The sequence below is a fragment of the Pseudorasbora parva genome, chromosome 1, assembly GCF_024679245.1.
Source record: "Pseudorasbora parva isolate DD20220531a chromosome 1, ASM2467924v1, whole genome shotgun sequence".
Classification (NCBI taxonomy): Eukaryota; Metazoa; Chordata; class Actinopteri; order Cypriniformes; family Gobionidae; genus Pseudorasbora; species Pseudorasbora parva.
Genome location: NC_090172.1, coordinates 55616743 through 55644602, shown reverse-complemented (window position 1 = coordinate 55644602; position 27860 = coordinate 55616743). Strand labels below are relative to the sequence as shown.

Genomic DNA, 27860 nt, shown 5'->3' with positions numbered 1-27860 from the left:
AACATGTTTTTTTCTGCTTTAAAGTTGAGAATTTTAAAGGGGGGGTGAAATGCTGTTTCATGCATACTGAGCTTTTTACACCTTTAAAGACTTGGATTCCCATCCTAAACATAGACAAAGTTTCAAAAACTAATGTTGGACGTTTGATGGAGTATTTCTGTGTTAAAAATACTCCTTCCGGTTTCTCACAAGTTTCGGCGAGTTTTTTTCGAGTATGGGTCTAATTGACGTTAAATAGAGCGGAAGGTCCTTGTATGGGCTGTACGGGCTCTTCTCCCGGAAGGGTGCGCGCGCGCGTAACTAGAGGGAGAGAGAGGAAATGCACGCTGTAAACAGTCTCTCAGGTGCAGATCCAGTCGTCCGTGAACACTTATGTCGCGCCCCGGGAAGGCAGCGCTGCATTTGAACCGATTTGAACGCAGAAATGACGGGAAGCTTCAAGGCATCGCTTCAGTCGCGTCGCAAAGTGGATTTCCACGGTCACTGCTGTCACAGGACTTCACCAAATCATACCAAAGAAGTGTGTTTTTGACAGAGCGGTCCTGCTTTGGAAGATGCCGGTGAGTAAATCAACTTCAAATGTCTCTGCTATTGGCTACCGTCGCATGAGTAAACATCAGTAAACGATACGATCGCGTGCTTCGTCATTCAAATGCGCTAACGGTTACTCCATTGTTGTTCTGTATAACGTTACACTAGTCTGACGTGCAAAACCGTTCTGCTTGCTACTTCTAAGGTCTAGTCGCATACAATAGTCCATAAACCGAATCATGTCCTCATACACTGCGAGTAAAGACACAGAAATGTGGAGAGGCCATTAAATACAGTAACTTACATACCACAGAGACGGACATCCTGATGTTGCCGTTTCTCCTGTTCAATTTATTTCAGCCTCAGATTTGATTGTGGATCATTATCTGTATTAGCTGAGATAGATGGGTTTCTCCACGCTTGAGGACGTCACCGCTTTGCCCGCTTGTGATTCTTTAGCTCCGCCCACACGATACGCCTCCAGGCGCTCGGTTTTTTCCGGAAAGACTCGGTACAGCCCATATTTCTTTTATAAATATGATAAAACTAAAGACTTTTCGGAGATATGAAGGATGCAATACTACTCTATAGGTACTCAAGATTGACATGAGATTGACTGAAACTGAGTGTTTCACCCCCCCTTTAACATGGGGCTCAATGAGATTCTGCTCCCTTCTGGAGCCTGTCCCTAGTGGCCAGTTGAGGAATTGCAGTTTACATTACTTCCGTATTGGCTTCAAGAGAGATCGCGGGAGGTTGCCGCTTGGTTTTACCATAAACTGGGAGTAACGCATCTTTATTCAAATCAACACATTATTGATTTATCTCTCATCTACCCTTAGGAAAGTTATTTTGTATTGCTTTACTCACCCGACCCACTTGGCTACTCATTACATATACAATGTCTTGACACATTTTTCTGCCACATGACTGTGTGTAGCTAAATAGACTAAATGAAGGCAAATAATTTGCCTCAATAATTTGTTTTGTATTCGAGTTAATCGTTTCAGCCCTTTATTTTATGCAATATTATATTTTATATTATTAGTTATATTCATATTATTCCTTTGACACAAAGCTTATTTCACCGCAGCCATTCTTCCCATTTTTTTTAGGGTCAGATGATCATTCGGAAATTATTCTAATATGCTAATTTGGATTTTAAATGTATTTAAATGTTGTTGTTCAAAAAAACAGCATACATTTGAAATATAAATATGTGGGAACAATTTAAATTCAATGTGTCATCAAATTTATTAATTTCTCTTTTTTTAATCTTATCTACCCAGAGCTTTGGAATGGTTGTGTATCACAGTTTCCACACAAATATAAAGCAGTATTTAACGTTAGAGTTAGGTTAGGTTAAATGTTTTCAACATTGATAATAATAAAACATGACAACGAAGACATTTATTTTGTTACAGATATTTTCTATTTATTAAGGAATCCTGAAGAAAATGCATCATAAACATTAAATACCATTAAATACTGGTTTCATTTCACTTTGATAATAGTAATTGCTTCTCAAGCAGCAAATCAGCATATTAGTATCATTTCTGAAGGATCATGTGACACTGAAGACTGTTTTTGCATAACAGATTTGGCAGATTCCTGACGGGGGTCTTACATCTCCCATGTCTGAAGCTGCTGTGACCCTCGAGGGCCACAGTAAAAGAGTGGGCATCCTAGCCTGGCACCCTTCTGCTCTCAATATCCTGTTGACTGCAGGTAAGCTTCCTTTGTCTATATATATACTTTTGTGGCTCACAGTGGACGGATTAAGTCGGTTCTGGCACACTCTATTTTTGGCATCTGCTCTAATTCTAGTGTCTTAAACCTGCTTTACATCTTTTCTCAAGCCCTAATTTTGGATGTTGGCATTTGTTGATATTTTGTGCACCTTCAAAGTACTGAAAAGACAATAGAGCTGTCAGTCGATTAAAAATAAATTGCATGATAGGCTGACTCTAATTAAATCTCAATGAATTTAATATATCAATATTTGTTTAAAAACGCCACCAAATTAAGGTAATTGAAGACATTACACTCTTGAGGCAGTCAAATGGGATTGCAAAAAGGGTTTAGGTTCAAGTGGTTTTAGAAGTGTTTTTTGTTTTATTTCCATATAATTAAGAAAAAAGGGTTGATATTTATGTCTACACATCAACAGAAGTAACAAATAAATCTCTTATATAAAACTGAAAAGCCCATGCACAGATTGATTTAAAGCCATGTGCAAAACCAGACAAAGAAAGGCAGATTTGGGTTTGATTTGCATTAGTATGTAAATATCTGAGATGCAAATCTTAACTCTTAAACTGGGGCCCTATCATACACCCGGCGCAATGCGATGCCAGGCACGAGTGTTTTTTGCTAGTTTCAGTCTGACGCAGTTATCATTTTCACATCCTGCGCCACGTTGTTTAAATAGCAAATGCACTCAGCTCGCAAATTTCGCTATGTAAATAGTAAATCCGCCATGGTGCAAGCACATCTGGCTTTTAAAGGGAATGGGAGATGAGACTCTGATTGGTTTTCCCAAAACTCACCCATGACTCATTAAGAGACTAGAGGCAACCCATTTGGACCATGCGCCTGGTGCGCTGACCATTTTTCCATTAAATTAGCAAAAGTGGATACGGGCACCTGTGCCATGTGCTTCAGACTATGCTCTCAGATCGTTAAAATAGGACCCTTTATTTCAATGGTCCACTTTAGACATTCTAAGAAGTAACTTTGCAACTACATGTCAACTAGCAGTCATTAGAGCGTTAATAGGCTGTCTGCTTAAAGGTGGGGTAAGTGCTTTCTGGAAACCGTTGTTGATATTTCAAATCACCAAAACAAACACGCCCCTACCCCCAAAAAGGGTCTCGGCCCTATTTTGATTGCTCCGCCCCACACATACGTAAACCCAGAGGCATCAATGGCTATGGCAGAATCTGTGTGTAACTAATCCAGGTCGAATATTCAATGAAAAAGTCACCCCTTTCATCACAAAAACACAAACCGTTCTCATGAACAACTCGATAGTACACGAGCCTCGACAGTCCAACTGATGACATAAAACAATTATGACCAGATTAGAGTTATAGAGATCACAAAAACACAAACTAGTTCTCATGAACAACTCGATAGTACACAAGCTAGTCCAGCTAACGACATATTACAATTATGACAGGATTAGGATTATATAGATCATGAAAAGAGGAAACAAACACATATTAGGAGTATAGTATCTTACTTGTAGGATTGTGACTTGTATTTTGTGAGCTGACGGTTGAAGCACACGGTGAGGAGATTGTTAGATGCTCCATACGGTGTGGAAATGAACGGGTCTTTATCATCGCTGAAGGGAGCCACAATACGATCGCAAATGGACAAACAAGTGAACATGACACAAGCATATTCAAGCAAAAGCAGCATATATTAGTTCTCGGCTAATGTCTGTTGTGTGTTTTGAATAATGACGTTGAGCCTCTCTTCTCACCATCAATAGTAGACACGCCCCGTACCTGCTGATAGGCTACAAGTTTGTTATTCCACTCGGCCCGAGTCCTTTTTAAAAATAAAAAAAACTTACCCCACCTTTAATATCTGGTAACACTTTATTTTGATGCTCCGATAACAGAAATTATACTGACTATAAATAACTTTGCAACTACGTCAACTTATTCTACTAACCCTAACACCTAACAGTCTGCTAATACTCTTAACAGAGTCAGCTGACATGTCTCTGAACCAATTTTGATATCTTGCTGTTGTTTATCACTGTCAATCATCTAAGTTTCTGATTCAGTGGCACATTTAAATATGATTGTCAATCCAGAAACTTTGCAGGGTGCTAAGCAGCATGAAAAAAACTAAACTTGTATTGAGATTGTAAATGGGTAATAAACAGAAAGCAAGAGAGGAGCCTCCCTTTATAATCACCAAGACTGTAATAAACACGTGCTAGACAGACGTTTAACCATTGCACTTGACAATGTGACAACTTGACAATTGCATAGTGTTAAAATCTGTTCAAATGTTAAAAAACGTGTCTCAAAAACTTTTTCAAAAAGCGTTTTTTCCTCATTCCTCTGCCTGCGTCTCACGTTTTTCAAAGCAAAAATGCATTCTGTGTGAACGAGCCCTAACACATGTAGACCTTTAAAATGATAGCATATTTACTTCACTGTTTCAGCAGAACAAACAGCCTACATCATAGCTCGGCAGCTATAATTCAAACCATGAGGTTACCTTTTACATGACGAGGCGGAGTCTACAGGGGCGATTATTAAAATTATCAGTCATGTCATGGGAATGAGAAGCCTCAGACTCATTAAGAGTCTATGATGAGACAGCTTCACTCGCCGTCTCATCATAGAAATCTGAAGCAGGCTCTGATATAGATGGCACATTTTCTCCTTCTTGCTCATCTTTCCGTAATTTTTTGAAAAAGCGCAATATTGAACTTTGTACACCTGCCGTTGTCACCGCATCGTAATGAAGATAACATCATAGGCTACGCACAACATGTGAAATAATCAACTAATACGTTTTACAGCCGTTGCATTTTACTGCACAATATTTTGATCTACAATTAGAGAAACAAATCAACAATTCAAGTAATCAAGTAATTTTTTAAGCAATCTGGATGCTACACCATTGTTACACACACAGTGTAGATCCTAGAAAATTGCTATAGATTTTCTAGAGTGCATTTTGTGTGAACGTTAACACGTCCTGGGATTGATTCTGGGATTGATTCCGGGATGGGGACTTAGACACATTGCTGGGATCAGTCCCGGAACACACACTGTGTGAACAAATGGAAGGATCAATGTCGTAAGGGTTGTGTCATAGTGATGACGAGCGCATATACAGATTCCAGAAAATCACTGGCAATGTGTATGGACCAAAATCAAACAATCCCAGGACATATCCGGGACACATTATCAGTGTATTTTCCAGAATCTCTGTGTGAAAGGTGCTTTACTGACTAGCACCTCTGATTGGCCATTGCGCTCATGCGCTCAACAGATATGATTGTGATTTGATGCAATGCTCAACGATTGTAAAAACACGCTGTAAAAAGAAACCTTTGACGCTCAGAGAGCAACAAACATGAATGAGAGCATTTGAAAGCAGCGACTATCAGCGGGAACTGAATATACCTGGTACTTTGTACTACCAGTAATGCAAAAATGTTGGTACCATCAACCTTTTTTTAGTAGTACATTTGTACATTTGAGAGTACATTTGACAACCCTAGTGTGTAGAATGTTAATAATGGACCATTGAAATATAGTGTAACATTTTGATCTTGTTTTCCATGTTCTAGGATGCGATAATGTCCTCTGTGTGTGGGATGTGGGCACCGGAGAGATGGTGTACCAGCTGAGTGACGCCCATCCAGACCTGATATACAGCGTGAGCTGGAACCGAGAGGGCAGCGTCCTGTGCACCACCTGCAAAGACAAAGCCTTACGAGTCATTGATCCCCGGCGTGGAACTGTCCTTAAGGTCAGCATGTTAATTCCCGCATCCACAAATTTCTCCATCAGGATTTACTAACCAAGGCTTTGTAAAGCAATGTAGCACAGATTCGAAAATGTTTGGGGTCGGTAAGACTCTTAAGGCCTTTGCACACGGAGTCTGTAATTTGCATGCGAAATTTACGCACATTAAAAAAATTAATTCGACCTCACGTTATGTCGAACACACTTGCACACTGCCTCCGAAACTTTCGTCCGTCAAAAAACGGAACAGGGTTTGGAACAGGTTCGATTTTCTGCATTTCGCATCCGTAAAAACGCATTTTGAGAGACGTTTTGACAACTCAGAGCCACCATACATGTGTACCATACACCATTCAAAAATGTACTCAAGAATATTTTGCAGTTTCATCAGCTGAAGCCAGCTTCAAGTCTCACAATGAGTTCGTAGGCCATGCTCTCGCTCTAATCGTCTCGTCGTCCTGCCCCTCGTACATATAATTGTCCCAACAGTTATACTGTTTTCAAGGCTTATTCACATAATTACTGCAATTTGGATGGTTCTGATTGGCTCAGAGAAAATGCACACTCATGGTAAATTCCCACTCATGTCAGTTAATCAGATGCACGTCTCCATAGACGTGTCACTTGTTGACGCTTTCACCCCGGAATTAGGCCTGCAGTGACCTTCCAGATCTGGAGCAGGCGCCAGCTTTCCCAGAACAACAAGACCACTCATCTCTTAGGATGTCCATTCTCAACACTGATCTGTAACACAGAATTTTGCGCACATACACAGATACACAGTCTCTCCCAGGTTGGAGCTGATTAAGCTCCAGTTCTAACCAAAAACTTTCTCAAAACATACTGATAACATGTGCTTTCTCTCAGTCTGAAATACAGACATTAGTACACGCAATATTAATCTTGACTCTTTTGCGTTTTAGCTAAAGGAAATATAAAATATAATAAATTAAATAAAAGACAAATCCATATTTTATATCTGGAAGCCGGGCTAAGTGAGCAAACACTGTTTCTGCACTCCTGGCATGTTAGGGGTGTGTGATACCTCAATAATCCAAACGCACGACTCCTTGTTGTTATCATGTGTTTAGTGACACATCTCTAGGCCAGACCCTCAGTCACCACTCAGAGAGCAAATACACACTTTAGAAAACAAGAAATAATCAGTGGTTCTCTTAAGCAAAATCATAACAGGAAAGAATAACTATAATAATATAGGAAGATAAATAATGATTAAGGCTTTGATTATGAGTTTAATTAGGATATATGCAGGTATATTGAAGCGCCAGTGGATTTCAGAATCCACCCCTTTCACCATTTTAAATCACATCACTCATATTTCGTTCAGTATATCACAGAAATGTATTTTCAACACTGTTCTGTAATTTAGCAATGAAAAAGCTTCGAAGCTGAAAAGTTCTAGTATATATTTCTTAGTAACTAAAACCCACAGCTTCACTATTAGTAGAGAGACGCTGGCAAGTAGAATAAATTCACACGCAATCGCTCTCTCTCACTAATGCATTCATACATGAAATCTTTATTGTGCCACTTTATCTGTATCTGATTGAGAACGAGCGGAAATCTGTGAGAAAAATAACAACCCAAAGACAAAAGAACTGATAAAAATAAGCTGTTATGTAGGAGCAATAACCTTGTGGGCAGCGCTGTCATACCTGTGCACAAAACAAACCTGCGTTCAAGTGTCAGCTCGAGGTTCAGGCTTATTTGTTCATTAATGACGCCATCAGTTGTTGACATCGACTCGACTTTCATCACAAAAAAAATCATTCAACCCCTGATTGTTAGTGAAGAATGAATGGAATATTAATAAATTAACATTTTATTTAATCACTAAAAAGAAAAGAAAAAGTGTGGTTGCCTCTAAACATGAAAAGTCTCCGGTTAGCTTAGACTTTACACTGAAGCTGTCCTTGTATTCTGTGTCAGGTCACATAAGAATGTGTCAGTGTTTTCAGATCAGTGTTTTTGCACAGATATGTGATTTTTGTCGTCTTTTGACAATGTCACTCCCAGGTGCGGGAGAAGGCTCATGAGGGCACCAGGCCAATGAGGGCCGTCTTTCTGGCTGATGGGAAAATCCTGACAACAGGCTTCAGTCGCATGAGTGAGAGACAGCTTGCCCTCTGGGACACAGTAAGAGCATAAAAAAAGACAATCACTGGGTTATCGGTCAGCAAGAACATTTTATCCTTTAGAGCCTGAGGTGAAGACTGAACCTGTGAATAGAAACTTAATTGATATTTAATTCATAATTCATAAATAAATAATATACACTACCTTTCATAGGCTTGTGGTCATAAAGATCATTTTTATGCAACTGTCCCCGGGACATATGCATTAATAATCAGAAGCTCACAAATAATCTTAGTTGACATGAGATCATCTATATAATCAATCAGATGACTTTTCTAATATTTTATCAGATGGTGCCCGTCTGATTCAGTTATTGATATGTTGTGAGAATATGCTTTGCTAACCTGTTCTGTCTGTGCATTACAGAGAGATCTCTCTGAGCCAATGGTTACACAGGAAATGGACACTAGTAACGGAGTTCTGCTTCCATTCTATGACCCAGACACCAACATGGTGTACTTGTGCGGCAAGGTATGATCACCCATATTTACCCGATCACTGCAGCACCACGAGCTTCACTAGCTGCTCTTACAGAGATATTAAATGTGCTGTCCAATCACTGGCTGGGGTAGTTTTCCTTACATACTGTAAACAAAAGAAATGTGCTACCATTCAAAAGTTTGGAGTCTAAGGTTTTTTTATGTTCTTGAAAGAAACCAGTAAAAATGTAATATTGTGAAATATTATTAAAATTTAAAAGAACTGTTTCCTATTTGAATATATTTAAAAATGTAATGTATTCCTATGATTGCAAAGCTAAAATTGATCAGTACTCCAGTCTTAAGTGTCTCATGATCCTTCAGAAATCATTCTAATTTGCTGATTTGATACTCAAGAAACTATTAATATAGTGTAATGAAAACAGCTGTGGTTTTTAATGTTTGCAGAACCTACGATGCATTTTATTTCAGGATTCTTTGATAAATAAAAAATTGTATTTAATGCAAAAATGAATACATTTTTTTCAGTAGCAGTTTTAACATTAAGTGACACAGCATTTGACACACAGAAGCCAATGGCACATGCTGCTATGCTTATTGGCACATCCATTTTTTCATATGTGTTGACATTTTGTGGCAAATCAGTAGCCTAACCGAGTGGCATGTGCATGTAATGCCAATGTTGTTGACCGCGCAAACAGCCCATTATAGGAAAAAAGGAATAAATCTGTCTCAGGTCACTACAAATACCACATTAACTCTTCGATCTGTTACTGTAAACCTCCATTTGTGCAAGATGCTGCATGCACGCCATTAGGTGTCATTATAAGTAAGTGTGCCCTCACTGCAAAAAATGTGTTTTTACTTTGAATTTGTGTTCTGTTTTAAGTCCAGATATCTAAAAATTCTTACATTAAGAAGTATTTACTACATAAGCAAAAGTTTTTGTCTTGTTTTGGGAGAAAATGACTCAAAATTGAGTGAGCTTTTGCTCAAAATAAACAAAATAATCTGCCAGTGGGGTAAGCAAAATAATCTTGTTTTCTTTTTGAATTAAAATTATTTTGCTTACCCCTCAGATTATTTTGTGTATTTTAAGCAAACATTTTCCCCCCAAAACAAGACAAAATCTGCTTGTCTAGTAAATACATCTTGGTTCAAGAATTTTTAGATGTTTGGGCTAGAAACAAGACACAAATACTAAGAAAAGCATTTTTTTTTGTAGTTCTGGCCTCTATTTTTTTCAGAATTCAGATTTTTTTTTAAATCTTATTGACCCCAAACTTTTAACTAGTAGTGTATGAGATGTTGAGTCTGTAAACCTAAGTGGTGGTACGGTATCAGATGTTAATACCATGGGATTGATACATACCATTGCACATGTAATAAAAGTAGTACAGGTAACTGATGAAATCCAATGTAGTCAATGAGCTCTAGTTCAGCAGCTGTCTATCTCTGTCTCTCTCACACAGGGCGATTGTACCATTCGTTACTTTGAGGTGACAGATGAGTCACCGTTTGTTCATTTCCTGAGTTTGTACAGCAGCAAGGAGCCGCAGAGAGGTGCTGGTTTCCTAAGCAAGCGAGGTGTAGATGTCAACAAGTGTGAAATAGCAAGGTATGAACTACTGTGTGACTAAGACGCTGCCATTCTTCGGTTTTCTGATTCTTTCAGTTTGATTCCATTTGGCTGTGGATTTGATTGCATGTCATTTACCTTAATGAATCCCTGAAAACAGTGGCAACTCCAGCTTCAATCTTCTGTTTAGTGCCAAAGTTGTTTGTTATTTGGCTGGTTGTCTGGCTGGAGTGTTTGATTAGGAAGTATAAAACTGAGCAAAGGGAATAAAAAGAATGAAAATGAAAATGTTTTCTACCCTCACGCGATGCCATTCTTTCTTCCATTGAACACAGACATATTCACTCTGCAATGTACATGCCATTAAAAAAATTGGGGTTGATATAATTTTTTTTATCTATTTGAGTCTCTTGAGCTCACCAAGACTGCATTTAATTAATCAAAATACAGTATAACATTAAATTGTAACAATTTCACCGTTTTAAAGTAAAAGTTATATATATATGCAGTCTTGCTCAAAGGTTTAATCCTTTTTTTTGTTAAACCGACCAATGTTCATAAACATATTTAAGGTCCCAAAAATTCTTCAGATATCCAGCATCTTTTGCATATTTGAACCCTCTCCAGCAGTGGCTGTATGATTTTAAGAGGCATCTTTTCAATTGATGGACTCGTACACAACTATTAATAAAGGTTCAATCATTCACTGATGCTCTCGAAGGAAACACAACGCATTAAGAGCTGGGTTGGGGTTAAAACATTTGAACAGCATAAATATGTCCATATTTTTCTTACTTTAATAATAATAAAAACATTTTTTTTTGACAAATGTAAAGGCCGTTTCACACCAAAAGTGAAATGAATATGAATAATCCTCAGGCTGAAGGAAATGCAAATTCATGTCTGTACAGTAGAGGGTGCAGCTTAGTCTCTAGAACTATAATAACATCATGTTTTCACAGCGCGTACAACACCTCTGAACTAACTCATAATTACTCTCAACATGAGGCCAGGAGACCTGCCAGTCAAAAAATACGAGTAACTAGCATTAAAATAACCCAAATATTTTTTTGTAAATTTAAAACTAATGCACTTTACTTAATACTTTACTTATAAAAAAGTAATCAGATTACGTAACAAGTTACTTGTAATCAGAGGTGGAAAGAGTACACAACTCTATTACTTGAGTAAAAGTAAAAGTGCTACTGGACAAATATTTAGGGCCCTATAAAATCCGTTTTATTTTTTCCCAAATTCCGTTTTTTCCGTTTTAATTTTTGCAGATTCCTTTTTTTCTGTTAAAATGTTTGGCAATTCAGTTGTTTTTTTTACCCTTTACTGTTATTTTGGTGAAAAAAGAGTGTACTTATAATAGAACATAAAACAAAAAATAGGAATGACCTTAAATTTATTGAGGTAACAAACATCACATTTACTTTTTAGGACAAATATGATGCAACATAACACTGCACTTCAAGTACTTCAAATATTAATGGTTATTAGCTTTAAACTTTCCGGTAAAATACATTATAGTAGTTTATATAAGTTAAAGTGCTCCATTAGCTTTTTCTTTCAAGTAAAAAAATTAAAAAGGAACTAAAAAAAAAATCATAAGAATCATCTTTTACATACAATACTATTAAGTAAAACATTTAAAGCTGAAATTTAACATGAAAAAATAACACATTTCACCATGAAATCATGTAGTGAATTGTTCTGTGTCTTTAACAATCACCATTATGATATCCAGAGCTGTGAAAAATAAAAATACACGAAAACACAACACTGCCTGAAGTTATTTTCCCCAACTTCAAAGGCCCCTTTAAATGATTAAAACTAGATGCATATCTTAACTTTAAGGTTACTTATCATGTAAACTACCCATATACAGCATGTTAACAGTTTGGAACAGAGGGGAAAACGGTCGCATTTACAGCAGATATGCATTGCTGCCTAATGTGCCCATTATAAATCAAAGCACGAGATGACAGGGGTCGAGCAGAACACCCGGAAAATCTGACAGAATGGACAATATTTGTCTGTATGTGAATTCACAAGCCGCGGTTCAGCTGCGCGCGCGACCAATGCTGCCTGAGCACAACGAGCGCGCGGCTCCCGCTCTCCATACGCAAAGCTTCTGCGCCGCCTGCGCGTGCAGTGTGAAACCCATAGACAGTAAAAGAAATGGACAGAGCTATTCCATTGACTTCTACGGCGTTAAGTGAGGTCAGTATAGGAGCACTCACTTCCTGATGGCTGAGCGAACTGCGCAGGCTCAGACTGAGCTTGACGACGTAGATGTGACGTGAGCCTCCTGTCGGACAGCTGTAGGTCTTCTAGTAGTTGTGGAAAGTGAAATCTGAATCACGTTGTTTAAATATTTTCTCCCGTTGCTTTTGGCTCACTATGGGCTTCTCCCCATTCTTCTCCCTTGACTTTATCGGACTTTATGTCTCCACGTCCCCCCGACTGTCTCATAGACAGTAAAAGATTGCCTGCGAGCGTCTCCTCAGGTCTATACGGTAATTTCTCAACTGTGCGACAGAGTCGCATTGGTTATGACGCAATAGTTAGCCTATTTTTACAAAAACAGCTTCTGCGGGGCGATAGTGTAAGATACAAGTTAACAGAGCCTTTTATGCATTGTCGTGTTTCTTAAGAAATAAACAATGGACAAATGGAGTCTTTAAACGCCTCTGATGTAAAGTTATTCACTATCAAAGTGACTCAAAAATGAATGGGAGTCAATGGGATGCTAACAGCAGGTGATGGCTTGGTTAGCAATGGCCGCCCCTATGGGTGGAACGCTTTCCGAATGCTAGATTACCCCCTTGGTGAAACCGCCGTTAGCGTCGAGTTTCTTAACTTTTTCGCTGACGAAAGCAGAGCCGTGGAGACCAACTTTGCCATACTTTCATTGTTTTGAAGGGCGAGCTGAAATGACGGGAGGGGTTGTGTCGCGAAGATATGCTTCCCCCGGTCTGCACTTTCCTCAGACATACGTTCTCCACCCACATGACACAGAATTCAATTACAAATATGTAAAATTCCGGGGAAATCTGCGTTAACACCAGAATCCGCGTTAATATGCAGATTCCGCGTTAATATGCAGATTCCGCGTTTATATGCAGATTCCGCGTTTATATGCAGATTCCGCGTTTATATGCAGATTCTGTGCCAACTAAACTAATCGTGATATTTTTTTTAAAACTGAAACATACTTTCAAAGTATGGCTATGGGTGCACACACTTGTTTCTAAGAACCGTCTTCTTCCACTTTGCTATGAACTGATCAGTGTTCAAAAAAAGTTGGGAAAATGTATATGACCCTATAAGAGTGATTCCCGACTGACTGTCTGAAACAACAACAACAACAAAACCTTTTAAAGGAGGAAAAAATCATCCGCCGACATTCAGAGCTGCAACAGAAACGACTTTCGACCTTGATAGAAATGTAGTGGAGTAAAAAGTACGATATTTGTCTTTCAAATGTAGTGAAGTAAAAGTCATAAGTTTACAGAAAAAATAATACTCCAGTAAAGTACAGATACTCAAAAAGTGCACTTAAGTACAGTACTCAAGTAAATGTACTTAGTTACTGTCCACCTCTGCTTGTAATGGGTTACCCACCAACACTGAATATAAATGTCTTGCTGACATTTTAATGATCAAATGAATGTGTTCTTACTGAATAGAAGTATTCTTTGCTATTCTTAAGTAAGGTTTTACATTTTTTTGGAGTGTATACTTCATGCAAATATTCTCTTCCATACAACATAATTGACAAGTGGCTTTCAAGCTTCAAAAATTACAAAAAAGAAAACAAAATACATTTATACTGCTCATGCAATATACTTCTAAATGTGTTGAAGCTCTACAGTTACTTGTTGTGACTGTGAGTAACAAACTGAAAGGATTGTCATTTTCGTTTTTGAGTGAGAAGCCCTGATCATTTGACACCTGCACTGATTCTTGTACAGAATATCTTCTCAAGGGCTTGCATTTATCTCCACTGCTCTTCATCTTATTTCATCAGGTTCTACAAACTTCATGAGAGAAAGGTTGAGCCCATATCCATGACTGTGCCACGGAAGGTAGGTTCAGTCTGCATGTCCGCGTTCAGTTTTAGTGTGTTTACAGCAAGAAAGGAAAGTTACTTAGTGACGTCTGGCTACTTATTGTTTAATCTTCCCGTTTTAAGCAGAACTTTGGTCTGATAGAAGTGTTGAATTTCAGTTTGAAAAGCTTTGAAAGCTTGGAAAGATTAGAGTGTGACAGGAAGTAAATAACTGCACAGTTACGCTTAAGTTTCCTCTCAGTGTAAAGCAGCGATCAGCCATATTTACTGCAATATGATTTTTTAGCAAAATGGTCAAATGATGATGATATTCTCAAGGGCCATGCCACCGAATGGGTGCTATTTTTTTCTTCTTCTTTTTTTTATTTTCTTTTCTAAAAGAATCTAATCTAACACATATTTAACTATTCAAAATGGTCCATCTTAGGTAACTTTCATTTTTACAAGGGTTTTAAGTGGAAGATGGATGTATTTTTCCCAGTCCCGTTACCAAAACTCATGCGTCTTTTAAAAAGCATGCTTACAAACATGTCAGCTTCCCCTCCAGGAGATGTTTATTTTAAAGAAACTGTTTATTGACAAATAAATGTTATTTATCATAAAAGTCACTATATATGTACACAAGGTGTATTTATCTATAAACACAAAACCATTTTTTTTCCCTTTTAAAGGCAACTAAAACCTTAAGGTTATCCATTTTTTAAATAATGCAGTTTGTTAAGGGATACTTCACCGCTGTTTCATATCAAACTGTTATTCCCTTAACAAAAGCGAGTTGATACATACCTCTCTGATAGCATTTAGCTTAGCCCACTAAGCCCAGTTCATTCACTATGGTACCAAACAGAGATCAAGTTAGAAGTGACCAAACTCCTCCACGTTTCCCCTATTTAAATACAGTTACACGAATAGCTGAACGACCAAGTATGGTGACACAAAATAAAATGTGGCGCTTTTCTAAGCGGATAAAAAAGGAGAACTATAATGGATGGCGGAATAGCACTTCTAAGAGTACTTCGACTTGGCGCAGTAAAAAGTCACGCCTGAAAAAACCTCCCTCACATCTCCCCCCTGAGGGAGGATGTTTTAGGCGTGACTTTTTACTGTGCGTCAGAGCGAGACGAGAGAGGTTATGTATCAACTCGTCTTAGTTAAGGGAATAACACAGTTTAAGATGAAAACGTGGTGAAGTATCCCTTTAAACAATGGGACAAATAATGGACCAACTGTAATTTAAAAAAAATATTTTTTTATTGAAAGCAATTTAGTGACTACATGGATCTAGATTAATGTGGATGTAGCCTAATATTGCACCAGAGAACAGTACTCACTCCTGTTACTCTGTCTTGTTGCTTTTGATATAGGGAACTTATTTTAGGGGGGATTATTATATTTTTTTTATGATTAGCAAATACATATAATATAGCCACATGGCATACATGCTAATAGCGCAACAGCAAGGACATTGAGCAAATTCTAGCGATTTACCAAAAATGTGTATTTTTAAAATAAACATCTCTAAGAAATAATTTAGGTAACAGGGCAGTACATTAAGATTGGCTTTTCCAGTCGTAGTTACAATATTGTCATGTATACAGGAAAGAAAATATGACCACATTCTTTAAGCCAGGGTCCCACCAAACCAACAGTCCGGTTGTTAATGAGCATCGGCTGACTTCGTTTTTTCGGTGTCGGACACTGTCGCGTTTTCTTTGGCTGATTCAACATGTAGAATCGGCATCGGGCCATCAGTGAGAGAGATTCTGATTGGCTGTTCAGTTCAGCAAAAGAGCCTGCATAAGAGCAAAATTATGAAAGCAAGCACAGACAGAAGGCTGTTCTAATTTTAGGTCATCTTACCTGGCCATTCCACTGCACAAATATTTTCATAAAAGTGTCCCTATCTTTAGGTCTTCAAATGGTCTTCAGAAGATTCAGATGATATCCTGTTGAAAATGTCTCTGGTTTTTTAGTCTTAGGGTAACAGGACTGAGTGAAAACCTGGGAACATGATTAAATGTGAATTATAAAATTCTAAATATTATAGATTTCTTGTGGATAAAAATATTTAACATACATGGGATAAGGAGGTACACAACAATGCAAAAGAAAAAAGGGATTTAATCATTATAGTTCATGTTAAAATGTATTTTTATGCATATTTGTACATAATGTCCTGGGGACAGAAATTGCACTCATTCGGTGGAATGGCTCTCACTTTGATTTATATTGAGGCACAATACTCTGTTAAAAATTAAAAACAACATCAGGCAGACCCAATGCTGACTGCTATTTGAAAAAATATTTTTAGGTAATAATTTTTCCCTTCAGATGCTCCATTACTTCAAACACTAATCTAACACTAATCTACTTGATTTTTTTTTTATGACAAATTTGAAGCTTAAAAAAAATTACAGGGAAAATGTGTAAAATAGGTGTAATATTTGTGTCACTAATAAAAATAGATTAACATGATAAAATTTAGAGCTTAATTATTTAAAGGGTTTTGTGGATTTAAGGGAATTGACAAATGCTGTCAGTTACTGCAGAAAATGAGTTTGTTCAGTTTGTAAAAATAGACAAACGTCAAACATCCTACCGGTTACTATTTAAAGGGATAGTTCACTCAAAAAGGATGTCATCATTTTCTCACCCTCATGTCATTCCAAACCTGTTTGACTCACTTCCTTTTTTAGACCATAAAATAAGATATTTTGAGAAGTGCCTTTTTTTGTCAATGCAGTGAAAGGTACCAGTAACTTCCCAACATTCTTCAAAATATCTTATTTTGTGTTTGACACAAGGGTGAGTAAATCGTGACATAATTTTTAGGTGAACTCCATGTGAAAATTAAATAAAAATAGGAGAGCTATTTGAATTTACCATTATTTTCTGGTATTTTATGAATTCAATGCCCCCACTGCTGTCGTTTTAGTCTAGGTGTCTCTGTGAAACAGGAAATAAGAAAAGGGATGGTTTACCCAACATTTTTAATTCTGTTAATTACTCACCCTCATGTCGTTCCATACCCGTCAGACTTTTGTTCATCTTCAGAACACAAATTATGATCTTTTTGATGTAATCTGAGAGATTTCTGTCCCTCCATTGACAGATACGCAACTACCACTGACGCTTCAAAAAGATCATAAAGAGATCCTAAAACTAATCCGTATGAATTGAGCGGTTTAGTCAAAAGTTTCTGAAGAGACTCGATTGCTTTATATGATAAACAGTTTGAATTTAGGCTTTTATTCTCATATAAACATTCATCAACTCACACATCAGTTGTGGTAAACAGAAGCTCAAGCATGTTCGCTTGACGTGCGAGAACCAATGAGGTTCATTCTCGTCAGACACAGCACGTTTGAACTTCAGCGACAACCAATGAGGTTTATTCTTGCACGTCATTCAGGTTTGGTTGCGCTTCTGTTTATATTCACTGATCAATGTTTAAATGTGAACTAAGCCTAAATTCAGTCTGTTCATCATATATTATAAAGCGATTGAGTCTCTTCAGAAAATTTGGACTAAACCGCTCCATTCATATGGATTAGTTTTACGGTCTCCTTATGAATTTGAAACGTCAAAAGTAGTAGTTGTGTAGCTGTCAGTGGAGGGAAAAGATCTCCTTTTGTGTTCTGAAGATGAACGATACTTTTACGGGTTTGGAACGACCCCATTAATGTGAGGGTAATAACAGAGTTTTCGTTTTTGGTTGAACTATCCATTTAACTGCTCATTTGCAAACTATTAATTGCCATATTTATTAGGCTGAGTCTCTCTAAATTAAACTCCTTTCCCCCCCACCCACAATCAGTCCGACCTGTTTCAAGGGGACCTGTACCCAGATACGGCGGGATTAGAACCTGCTCTATTGGCGGAAGATTGGATAGCAGGACAAGATGCCCCTCCGACCCTCGTTTCCCTCAGCGGAGGTTACATGGCCCCTCCAACCAAATCCGGCACGCTGCGGGGTCGACCCAAACTGCTCTCTCAGACCAACACAAGTCCCACCAGCACGACTGAGCCAGCAAACCCTGTGGCGGTTGAGATGGAGAGCGAAGGGCCGGGCCACGGGCGAGGAGGACGGGATGTAGATGGTGGGATAGAGAGAGTAAAGAAAGAGGTGAGTGACAGTTGTTCACTTGTGACGAGGTTCACAGACATGAGGAGGTGGCACAGTCGGCTGAGGTGGACTTGTATCATTATTGTACACTTTTTCAAACAAAGAAAAACACTTAAATCATAACTCTCTCTTCCTGTTGGGCAAACAGTCAGGCAGTTTGTTGCGAGTCCACTGGTAGTTTCTCTCTCCTCTTCTCTCTCCTCTCGTCTGTCAGTCAGCGTGAATTAAAGGTCCCGTTCTTCGCGATTCCATCTTTCAGACTTTAGTTAGTGTGAAATGTTGCTGTTAGAGCATAAATAATACCTGTAAAATTATAACGCTCAAAGTTTATTGCCAAGCAAGATGTTTTATTTAACAGAAGTTCCCTTTCTAAGCCTACAGCGAACGGCCGGTTTGGACTACACCCCTGCACTTCCTGCTGTAATGACGTCACTAGAACCGTTTGTTGACTAACCCTCCGCCCACAATAACACGCAAAATAGGGTGCTGTCTTGTTGCTCTCCCACGTGGAGAAGAGCGCGCATTCAGAGCTTGCATCTCCCCGTTATGGTAAGAGGCGGGACCTTTCCGGGCAAAGTGCGCTAAGCTGCTGTCCAATCACAACACGGGAAGCGCTGGCCCAATCAGAACTCGTTACGTGTTTCTGAAGGAGGGACTTCATAGAACAAGGAAATCCTCAGGCCGTTTTTAGGACAGAGGAAACAGCGCTGTACAGATAAGTCAATTGTGTGAAAAATACTGTTTTTACACGCGAAACATGAACTCGCGTGAATAGAAGTGTATAGAAGTAAGTGAATAGAAGTATGTTATATTGCACACTGTAAACATAATCAAAGCTTCGAAAACACACAAAGAACGGGACCTTTAATATACTATAGAATGAATAGTAATTAAACTGACTGGAACTACCTGTTGCGAGTCCACTGGTAGTCAGTGTTGGGTGTAATTATTTACTGTAATTTAATTACTTTACAGAAAAAATAAGAGTAATCCCATACTTGACTTTTTCAAAGGAAATTACAGTTACTTCTGATGTAATTGAACTAAAAATAATTATATATAATACAATAGTAGAATTAAAATCAACATTTAAAGTCTAACTTTAAAATGCATATTTTACATATCCTTCTCACATTTGTAATACTTTGGTCAGTTAATAAGAATGATGTATGTAGTTTTATATTATGTATTTGAATGTCTATCCTTGAATTGCTTAACTCAAGGTTGATTTAGGATTTAGAAAGTAATTAAAAAGTCAATAGTAATAAGTAGATGAATACTTTTTAGTGAGAGTAATTTGTTCAGTAATCTATTTACACTATTGAATATGTAATTAGTAACTAGTAATTCATTACTTTTTTAGAGTAACTTACCCAACACTGCTGGTAGTTTCTCTCTCCTCTTTGTCTGTCAGTCAGCGGCTTTTATTCTCTCCTGAATGTGTGTGTGTGTGTTTCACTGAAAGCAGTGAATTAATATACTGTAGAATGAATAGTGATTAAACTGACTGGAACTATCTGTGCAATTAAAAGGTTTGAACGTGCACCTTCCAGCCAATCAGGCGTGTGGACGAAACGCTGATACGGTACAAAATTTATACGTATACGGCTAAACGCGTAAAAAAATAAATAAAAAAAAATCCGATATTTTTCAAAACCGGGTCCCAAAGCGGATAAATCTGAAAACGCTCATCTTCCGTCTTCGTGTGTACTGCGAATCCGTATATTTTCTGAAACGGTGATGTCATCACACTACGTCCAGCACGGTGAAACAGGTAAGGGATACAACTACGGGCACTGGGCATGCGCACATCAATATCCCGTCATTTAATTAACGTATCTGCATACCTGTAAGGGTATGTTTTGGGTTGGGGTAGGTGTAGGCATTAATAAAACACATCTGTTAAGTAGCACATGTATTTATTGTTATGTTATTGTGAGATTTTGCCTCACCTCCGACCACTGCTATATCCCTGCTTAGCCACAACTCTTCTTCTCTGTTTTTAGTGTATTTCTGTGGCAGAATTACAGCGCCACACACTGGCCTGGCATGCAAACTACATCGTTTTTAGTCCGTTTTTGTAATCTCGTGTGGACGCAGAAATTTCTTGAAACGAGGAGAAAAAAAAGATTGTTTTGGGAAAGCGCTGGCTTCGTGTGGACGGGGCCTCAGAGTCAAGTTCTGACAGACCATGGTATAAATACATTACTTGATTCTGATTGCTTCATTTTATTACTTAGCAAAGAGGGGGTAACTAAAATAATTAAACTCAAAGCCTCACTGTTAGACAAGCTTTTAAAGGGAATGGGAGATGAGACTGATGCCCAAAACACACCCATGACTCATTAAGAGACTAGAGACAACCCTTTTGGACCTTGCATGCGAATGTTTTTTTTTTCCATCGTTAAACAAGCCCCAAGCTATGCACTTCAGACCATGCGCTCAGATCAATAAAATAGGGTCCTTAATTATTAATGTCCCATTTTTGTTGTTTTTCTTTCCTGTACAGGAGGACCAGCTCTCTGATATTTTGACGGAGGTGCGGGCTTTGCGTGCTCTGGTGCTGGCTCAGGGTCACAGGATCGACGTACTGGAAAGGCAACTCGCCCGTATTGAGGATGGAGAAGTGTGAAGGAAACTACAAACATATCACAACACATAGCCTTACCCACATTCAAAAAGCATTTCTGAAGGGTTATGGGAAATGTAGTTCCATTACTGTGGCATAGTGATACAAAGAAGTAATTGAGCTTTATGGTACACTTTGGCTATTGATGCACTGATATATAATATCCTAAATGCTGCTTATTTTGTGCTTTTAATAGGGCTGTTACATCAGGTACTTACTGCTAAGTACAGACTCTGAAGTCAGAATTTGGTTGGGTCAATTTTTGCATAAACGTGCAAACTTTAATTCAAAAGTAGACTTGATAATATCTTGTAGCGTGCATTTAAGACGGCATTTATGAATGCTTCTACTTGATAAAAGTAGTTTGGAGCATGAAACCTTCAGGAAATGTAATGTAATCCAACATGCTGAATTAATTCCTTTCTTCCTCTAAAGTTTGATGGTGCTTCGAAACATACATTGACCAGCACTGTTCTTGCGTTTCTTCCTTCCATTGTATGTCTTAACACTTGTAGCATTTATTTTGGATGTTGTTAGTTTCATGTGTGGAAATGTGTGTAGCATGTGATTGAAACTGTTGTAGGTGTTGAAGGAGCTTGTGCGTTATCAATATAATGGAGAAACAGTCGCTCGTAGCGCAAAAGATTCAGAAAATACAGATGAAGATATTCTAGGATGAAAACTTCAGGTCACATTTCACCCCAAAATCAAAGGCATAATAAGAAATACTTTTTTTTGACATTTTCAGCATTAAGCACATGTTCTGCATATTGTAGTTTTACTTACTTTGGGGACTTAACTGATTTGCATTATTCCCATTACTGTAATGTAGTATATATTTTCCATATTACACTAAAAATACACTGTAAAACGGTTTCCCCCCATTTAAATCAGACCAAATTTACTTTATTAATGCAAAACATGATTGTCTTAAAAATATAATTTCTCATTTCCTTTGATTTGGAGAGACCTGGACTTGTTCTTGGCAGGTTTGTTGAGCTTCACCCTGCACCTCTTGATGAATAATTGTGCTTCATTCCTGTTCGATTGAATATGAAAAACACTAGTAGACTGTGACATTGATTTAGAGGTTTAGATGGTGGTGTTTTTGTATTTGTTTTATTTTTAGTTTGGAATCATGGGCACTACAATCAGGGATGATTCAAACCGAGGGTCGACTCATCCTCCTCTGTGAATGATTTTATGTAGCTTTATCTGTTGTATATGTTGTAAATGATCTAAGTATCCATTTACTTAAAACTGAAGTGCTAACTTAATCTGTTCTTTTTAATAAATGGCATTCATCCTATCTACTGTGTATCAGTTGGTCTTATTGTTCTTGTACCAGCTGGCCTGTGATTGAGGTCAAAACCCGCATTTTTGGTGCTACTTTTAAATAGGAAATTAAGCAGTGCCAAACAGTGATTTCTTCGGTGTAAAGTGATCACATGTTCTGACTATTTTACAAAATAGGAAGTAGTTAAGGTTAATCAAGGCAAGTGCAGTGATATTAGAAAACTGATTTAAGGAATATTTGACCAGGATTGGTTGAGAAAAATATCTCTTGTTGTGAAACCATAACGGTTTATGCTATAATAACTATTTCCTTCTCAACTGGAAGTTTTTTTTTTTTTTTTTTAAGTGATCTTTACACGGCTTTCGTGACGTTGTGTAACGACCACACTGGCATAGTCCGCATCAAGCCTTTTGCTACGTTCTTTGCACGGCACAAGCAGTGAAGCGTTCATGTTTTTAATGGTTCAAAGCATCTTTAAACTCGAGCTTTACAACAGGATGTGGTCTGAGAAGAGAGACTTGTGCTTCATCTCACAATCTTAAGCTAAAGGAAACCGTGTTCCACTGAGCTCTTCCTGTGTGGACTCATTTTAAGTCGTTTTTGCACATGTTTGTTTTAAAATATTTTGTTTCTCTATAAAATGTGCCTATTTTAATTGCAAATTGCAAAATAATTTATCAAGGTATCTAGAAAACAAGCCATATATATTATTTTTGAATTCTTATGCATGTCTTTTTTCGCCCACTATAAATTACTTTCAATTTGTGCATACTGCATACCATATATATATTTTTTTAAATATATTTGGAAAAAAAGTTTAAAATTATATATTACATATCAAGACATGTTGTATTGACCTTACTGTAAAATACCTCTGGCACTTTTATATTGTCTGTGTCTCTGTTTCTCTTTCTCTCTCTCTCTCTCTCCCTCGCTCTCTCTCTCCGCCCCTCTTTCCTGCCTATATGGCCAAGACCAATTTAAATGATCTATTTCAGTCTCGCATGGGCTATGGGTTTAAGGACAGTTGAGTAAAGGTGAGTCATTTCAATTAAGCAATATATATATATATCTTTTTATTATTATTATTATTATTGGCATGTGGTAAAATTGATTTGACTATTTTTATGAACAGCACTTGCGTTATATCCACACACACAAAAAAAATATTTTTATTTATACATATATATATATATATATATATATATATATATATATATATATATATATATATATATATATATATATATATATATATATATATATATAGGCTATGCATATATTATGTATTAGTATACGATCGGTACTGTAAATAAGTATAGCATATTATGTTAGATTTAGGAAATATGTACTGTAAGTTGTTTAAAACACAGTTAATTCGTCCATTTTCTCTCTTTTTTGAGCGTTTTGGCATTTGGCACATGGCTTTGGCAGGCAGACACATTTTGCCCGTGCAAGGAGATTGCTTTCATCCACCGGGCCGTGTTTCAGAGCACACACAGCTGCATTAGCAAAACTTGTGAATTGCTGTTAAGTGCTATTAAGTGAACTCATTTATTTAGACATGTGAAGTGTTAGGGTGTTTAAGGCTGACACAGAGGAGTAGGCTACATTAAAATTATCTTTAACACAGCAATGACGAAAAACTAAAGTGATTTCCTGCCAATTTTTTTTTTTTTTACATAAATGCAAGCATGCTTACTTCCGTGCTGCTGCACTTCAGCGGCTTTAATATGAAACTGTGTATGGCGGGAGGATCGTGTGGGCAAAAAGCCACAGTTTGTCATGGTCTCTACATGTTGCAAGTTGCTGAATTTCCAGCTAAAGCTATGAAAAGGCTGCAGTTTTTACTTTTATATTGTAATATATTGTTAATCTTGAAATTTTGAAATAATGAGAGAACAAAGGTTTCAAAATTGTACCTTTAGAGGTACAATAACTTGTCACTGGGGCAGTGCCCTTTAAAATGACATCTTTGTACCCTTTTTACTCCTAAAAGGTGCTTATTAGTTCTCTAATGTACAAATACGTACATTAAGGTACTATTACATTTTTTGCGGTAAAAAAAGAACAAAAAGGTACAAAAATATCATTTTAAAGGCACTGCCCCAGTGACAAGTTATTGTACCTCTAAATGTCCAATTTTGACACCCCTTTTCTGTGTGTGTATATTATTTTATAAAGCTATCATTTACACAATTCAGACTGTCAGATTGTTTAATGTTTTTAAAAAGCAGTCTCTTTTGCTCACCAAGGCTGCATTTATTTGATGAAAAATACAGTAAAAACAGTAATATTGTGATATATTTTTAAAATAACTCTTCTACTTTAATATATTTTAAAATGTAATTTTTTCATGTGAGGGAAATGCTGAATTTTTCAAAGCCGTTACTCGGAAGTTCATCATCAAATGATCCTCAAGGAATATTCTAATATATGCTTATTTGGTGCTTAATTATTATTATTATTATTATTATTATTATTATTATTATTATTATTATCTATTATTAGCGGTGGTCAATTACTAATAGAGCTTCTAAAAACAAAAAACGGTTTTCCCTCGTTTTTTCTTCTTTTTTTTTACATATAGACGACAACACGAGACCCGTACACAGATCCACGGAAACGAATAAAAGCACTGTATTATTTATGCCAGGCCAGTAGATGGCGATATATATCAAAATGAATTCCAAAACTACTTGTAAGGATATGTGTGGCCGTGTGGCGCTTTGGTACACTGAAAAATTATCTTATGTGTACCAAATTACATTATATGTTCATTTTTCTTTTCGCTGTCATTTTTATCTGGCCAACAACAAAAAGCAATAGTTGTTTAAATAGGCTATAAGTTTTCACCACGTGATAATATAATTATTAAATTAGCTTTCTTCTTTCACATAGTATTGAGCAAAACCCAACACGGCGGTAAATCTACATTAGCCTATGTGTCAGTTCACACAGTGTCTTAAAACAAGCTACCAAACAATAATCGCTAAAATATCTGACTTATGGAAAAATACATTACATTGCAAACATCTGTATTAAAGAGAAAAAAATCTCTTAATCCGATGTTTTAAGTGAATAAAATAGCTTTAAAGGAACTGTATGTAAGAAATGTATTTCAATTAATCATAAAATGGCCCTGATATGTCACTAGACATTAAGAAATCATGTTCATTTCAAACTCTTATATCACTGACAACAGTAGTCCGGCCAGGATATTGCCATTTAAAAGTTGTTGTTGCAGCCCTCAACTAATGTTGACATGTTGTGTTTTGGCCTGAAGCTCCGCCCTCCACCTATCGACCAATCACGAGCCAGTAGTGTTTCCAAACCCTCACATAGTCACTGTTTCACAAAATCGCGTTTTTGTAGTTTACACAAAGACAAGGGTATTGTTTTTAAAAACTTGCACTTTAAAACTCATTTTCAAAATTGTGCATTTCCAGGCCCTGAAAATGCTTTTTACTGCTTAATATGTCTGTGTAAATCATGATACATTATTTTCAGGAATAGGAAGTTGAAAAGAACACCATTTATTTCAAGCATAAATCGTTTGCAACATTATAAATGTCTTTACTGTTACTTTAGGTTTGCACTTATGATCAGTTTAATGCATTCTTGCTGAATAAAAGAATGAGTTCCTTATTATTTGAATCTTACTTAAAGGGATAGTTCACTTTGAAATTAAATTTTCATATGTTTTAGCTTACCTCTGTAGATGTAGGAGTATTTGTTTCCCCAGTAGTTTCAATTTTGATCATTTTAGGTCAAACCGTTCTTGTCTGTGCCTCACATAATGCAGGTCTATGGTCACCACCTCAAAGAGCAGACACAGAGAAGTCCAAATTAAACAATCCCCCATCGTAAGTACACACTGATGGCCTAAGACACGAAACGAGCGGTTTGTGTGAGAAAACGAACAGTATTTATATCGTTTTTACCTCTTTTACACCACTACGTGCGACTGATCCAAAGGGCGCGCATGCGTGTTTCCTGTGGTGTACAAGAGGTAAAAACGATATAAATACTGTTCGTTTTCTCACACAAACCGCTCGTTTCGTGTCTTAGGCCATCAGTGTGTACTTACGATGGGGGATTGTTTAATTTGGACTTCTCTGTGTCTGCTCTTTGAGGTGGTGACCATAGACCTGCATTATGTGAGGCACAGACAAGAACGGTTTGACCTAAAATGATCAAAATTGAAACTACTGGGGAAACACCATCTCGCCAAACATGAGGTTTGGGGCGATGGCTGCTAAAAATGTAGCTTTTTCATCACAGGAATAAATTGCATTTTTAAATATATTCAAATAGAAAACTGTTCTTTTGAATACTCAATATTACTGTTTTCACCGAGTTAATCCAACAAATGCAGCCTTTGTTAGAATTTAAAAAACCTAATCCAAACTTTTGACTTGTAGTGTAAAAATTTGATTCATTTATTTAATTCTTTCTCCCTGTTTCTCTTTGCACCCTTTTAGTCATGGCCACAGAAAAAGTGAGTGTAGACAGCACTCCAACTGTCTTGGTCCTCCTCGTAATATTAATCATACTTGCTGTGGCTCTGGTGTATTTTTACAAAAAACTTAATGCTGACACAAATGGACAGTACACCGTCCAGCGCATGGTCTTCGCCCCTGGCGGCCTACGGGACCGACTGAGGCAAGGAGTCGGGGTCGTGGAAAACCGATTTGGTGTCCACATTTGGCCTCAACCCCGTGACGACGAGGAGAACATAGGAGATAATGATGAGGAGGGTGGGGATCATGACAAACAAAACGATAGTTACGCAGAGGGAGAGCAGCAGGAGAACGATGACGGCGGGGACGATTCCAGTGACTATTCCAGCGTTGACCTGAGGGAGAGGGCAAAGATGCAGATGGAGGAGAAGAATGAAGCTGAGGAAGAGAAGGAGAAACAGAAGGAGGAGAAGAAGGAGGAGGAGGCAGCGGCGGGAGGAGAGGATAGAAGTAAAGAAGTGAAGAATGAAGAAAAAGTGGGATTGCTCGTGGATCTAAAGCCGTTTACAGGAAGCGCAATTTGGTCTGAGGAGAGCAAAAATGGAAATGAAGGAAATGACTTGACTGCTTTATAAAAAGCACAGAGACATGACTTGTGAATGTAATGGGCGGGAAAACAAGTGCCTTGGCACACATTTTTTTAAATGAAGAGCAAAGCCAGATATAAAAATCTGTTCAAATGTTTAAAAACAAATCTAAAAAAGTTTGCATGTGTTTTTTGTTGTTGTTGCTGAGTATCATATTTGACACCCATTTCAACATGTTTTTTTTTAAAACAATGTACAGTAGGTTTTAACTTTAAAAGTCAGTAATACAGTTTCACACGCTTTCTGTTTGTTATATCACTTCCTGTTGTTTTTCTGCCAATTCTGACTGTGTGAAAATACATTGTGAAACATTTTGAGATTTTTATGAGATGTATATATTTTTGCATTATAGAATATTTTTTAATGTCAATAAAGTGATTGTCAGAATTGTCTAGTATTTTAATATAGT

At 37.4% G+C, this 27860-nt stretch overlaps 2 protein-coding genes across 2 annotated transcripts in view; both read left to right on the top strand.

Annotated features, from left to right (window-relative positions):
• The window catches only part of coro1b (coronin, actin binding protein, 1B), a 33558-nt gene extending 11205 nt beyond the window's left edge, over window positions 1-22353 (top strand). Inside the window, exons 4-11 of the mRNA XM_067445296.1 lie at window positions 2130-2259; window positions 5858-6039; window positions 8073-8192; window positions 8559-8663; window positions 10105-10250; window positions 14248-14305; window positions 18107-18415; window positions 20925-22353. Of these exons, the coding sequence (XP_067301397.1) occupies window positions 2130-2259; window positions 5858-6039; window positions 8073-8192; window positions 8559-8663; window positions 10105-10250; window positions 14248-14305; window positions 18107-18415; window positions 20925-21047 (1173 nt within the window). The 3' untranslated portion in view covers window positions 21048-22353. The remainder of the gene's footprint in view (window positions 1-2129; window positions 2260-5857; window positions 6040-8072; window positions 8193-8558; window positions 8664-10104; window positions 10251-14247; window positions 14306-18106; window positions 18416-20924) is intronic.
• A 920-nt stretch (window positions 22354-23273) lies between these two features.
• Window positions 23274-27849, top strand: si:ch211-119e14.1 (protein tyrosine phosphatase receptor type C-associated protein). Its single transcript, XM_067451996.1, has 2 exons — window positions 23274-23378; window positions 26826-27849. Exon 2 carries the CDS (start codon window positions 26828-26830, stop codon window positions 27437-27439), a length of 612 nt encoding a protein of 203 aa, XP_067308097.1. The 5' UTR covers window positions 23274-23378; window positions 26826-26827; the 3' UTR covers window positions 27440-27849.
• Window positions 27850-27860: the final 11 nt, after the last annotated feature.

Excerpts from the sequence above, each read along its gene's own strand:
- si:ch211-119e14.1 (XM_067451996.1), top strand. The coding sequence starts at position 26,828 with ATGGCCACAGAAAAAGTGAGTGTAGACAGCACTCCAACTGTCTTGGTC.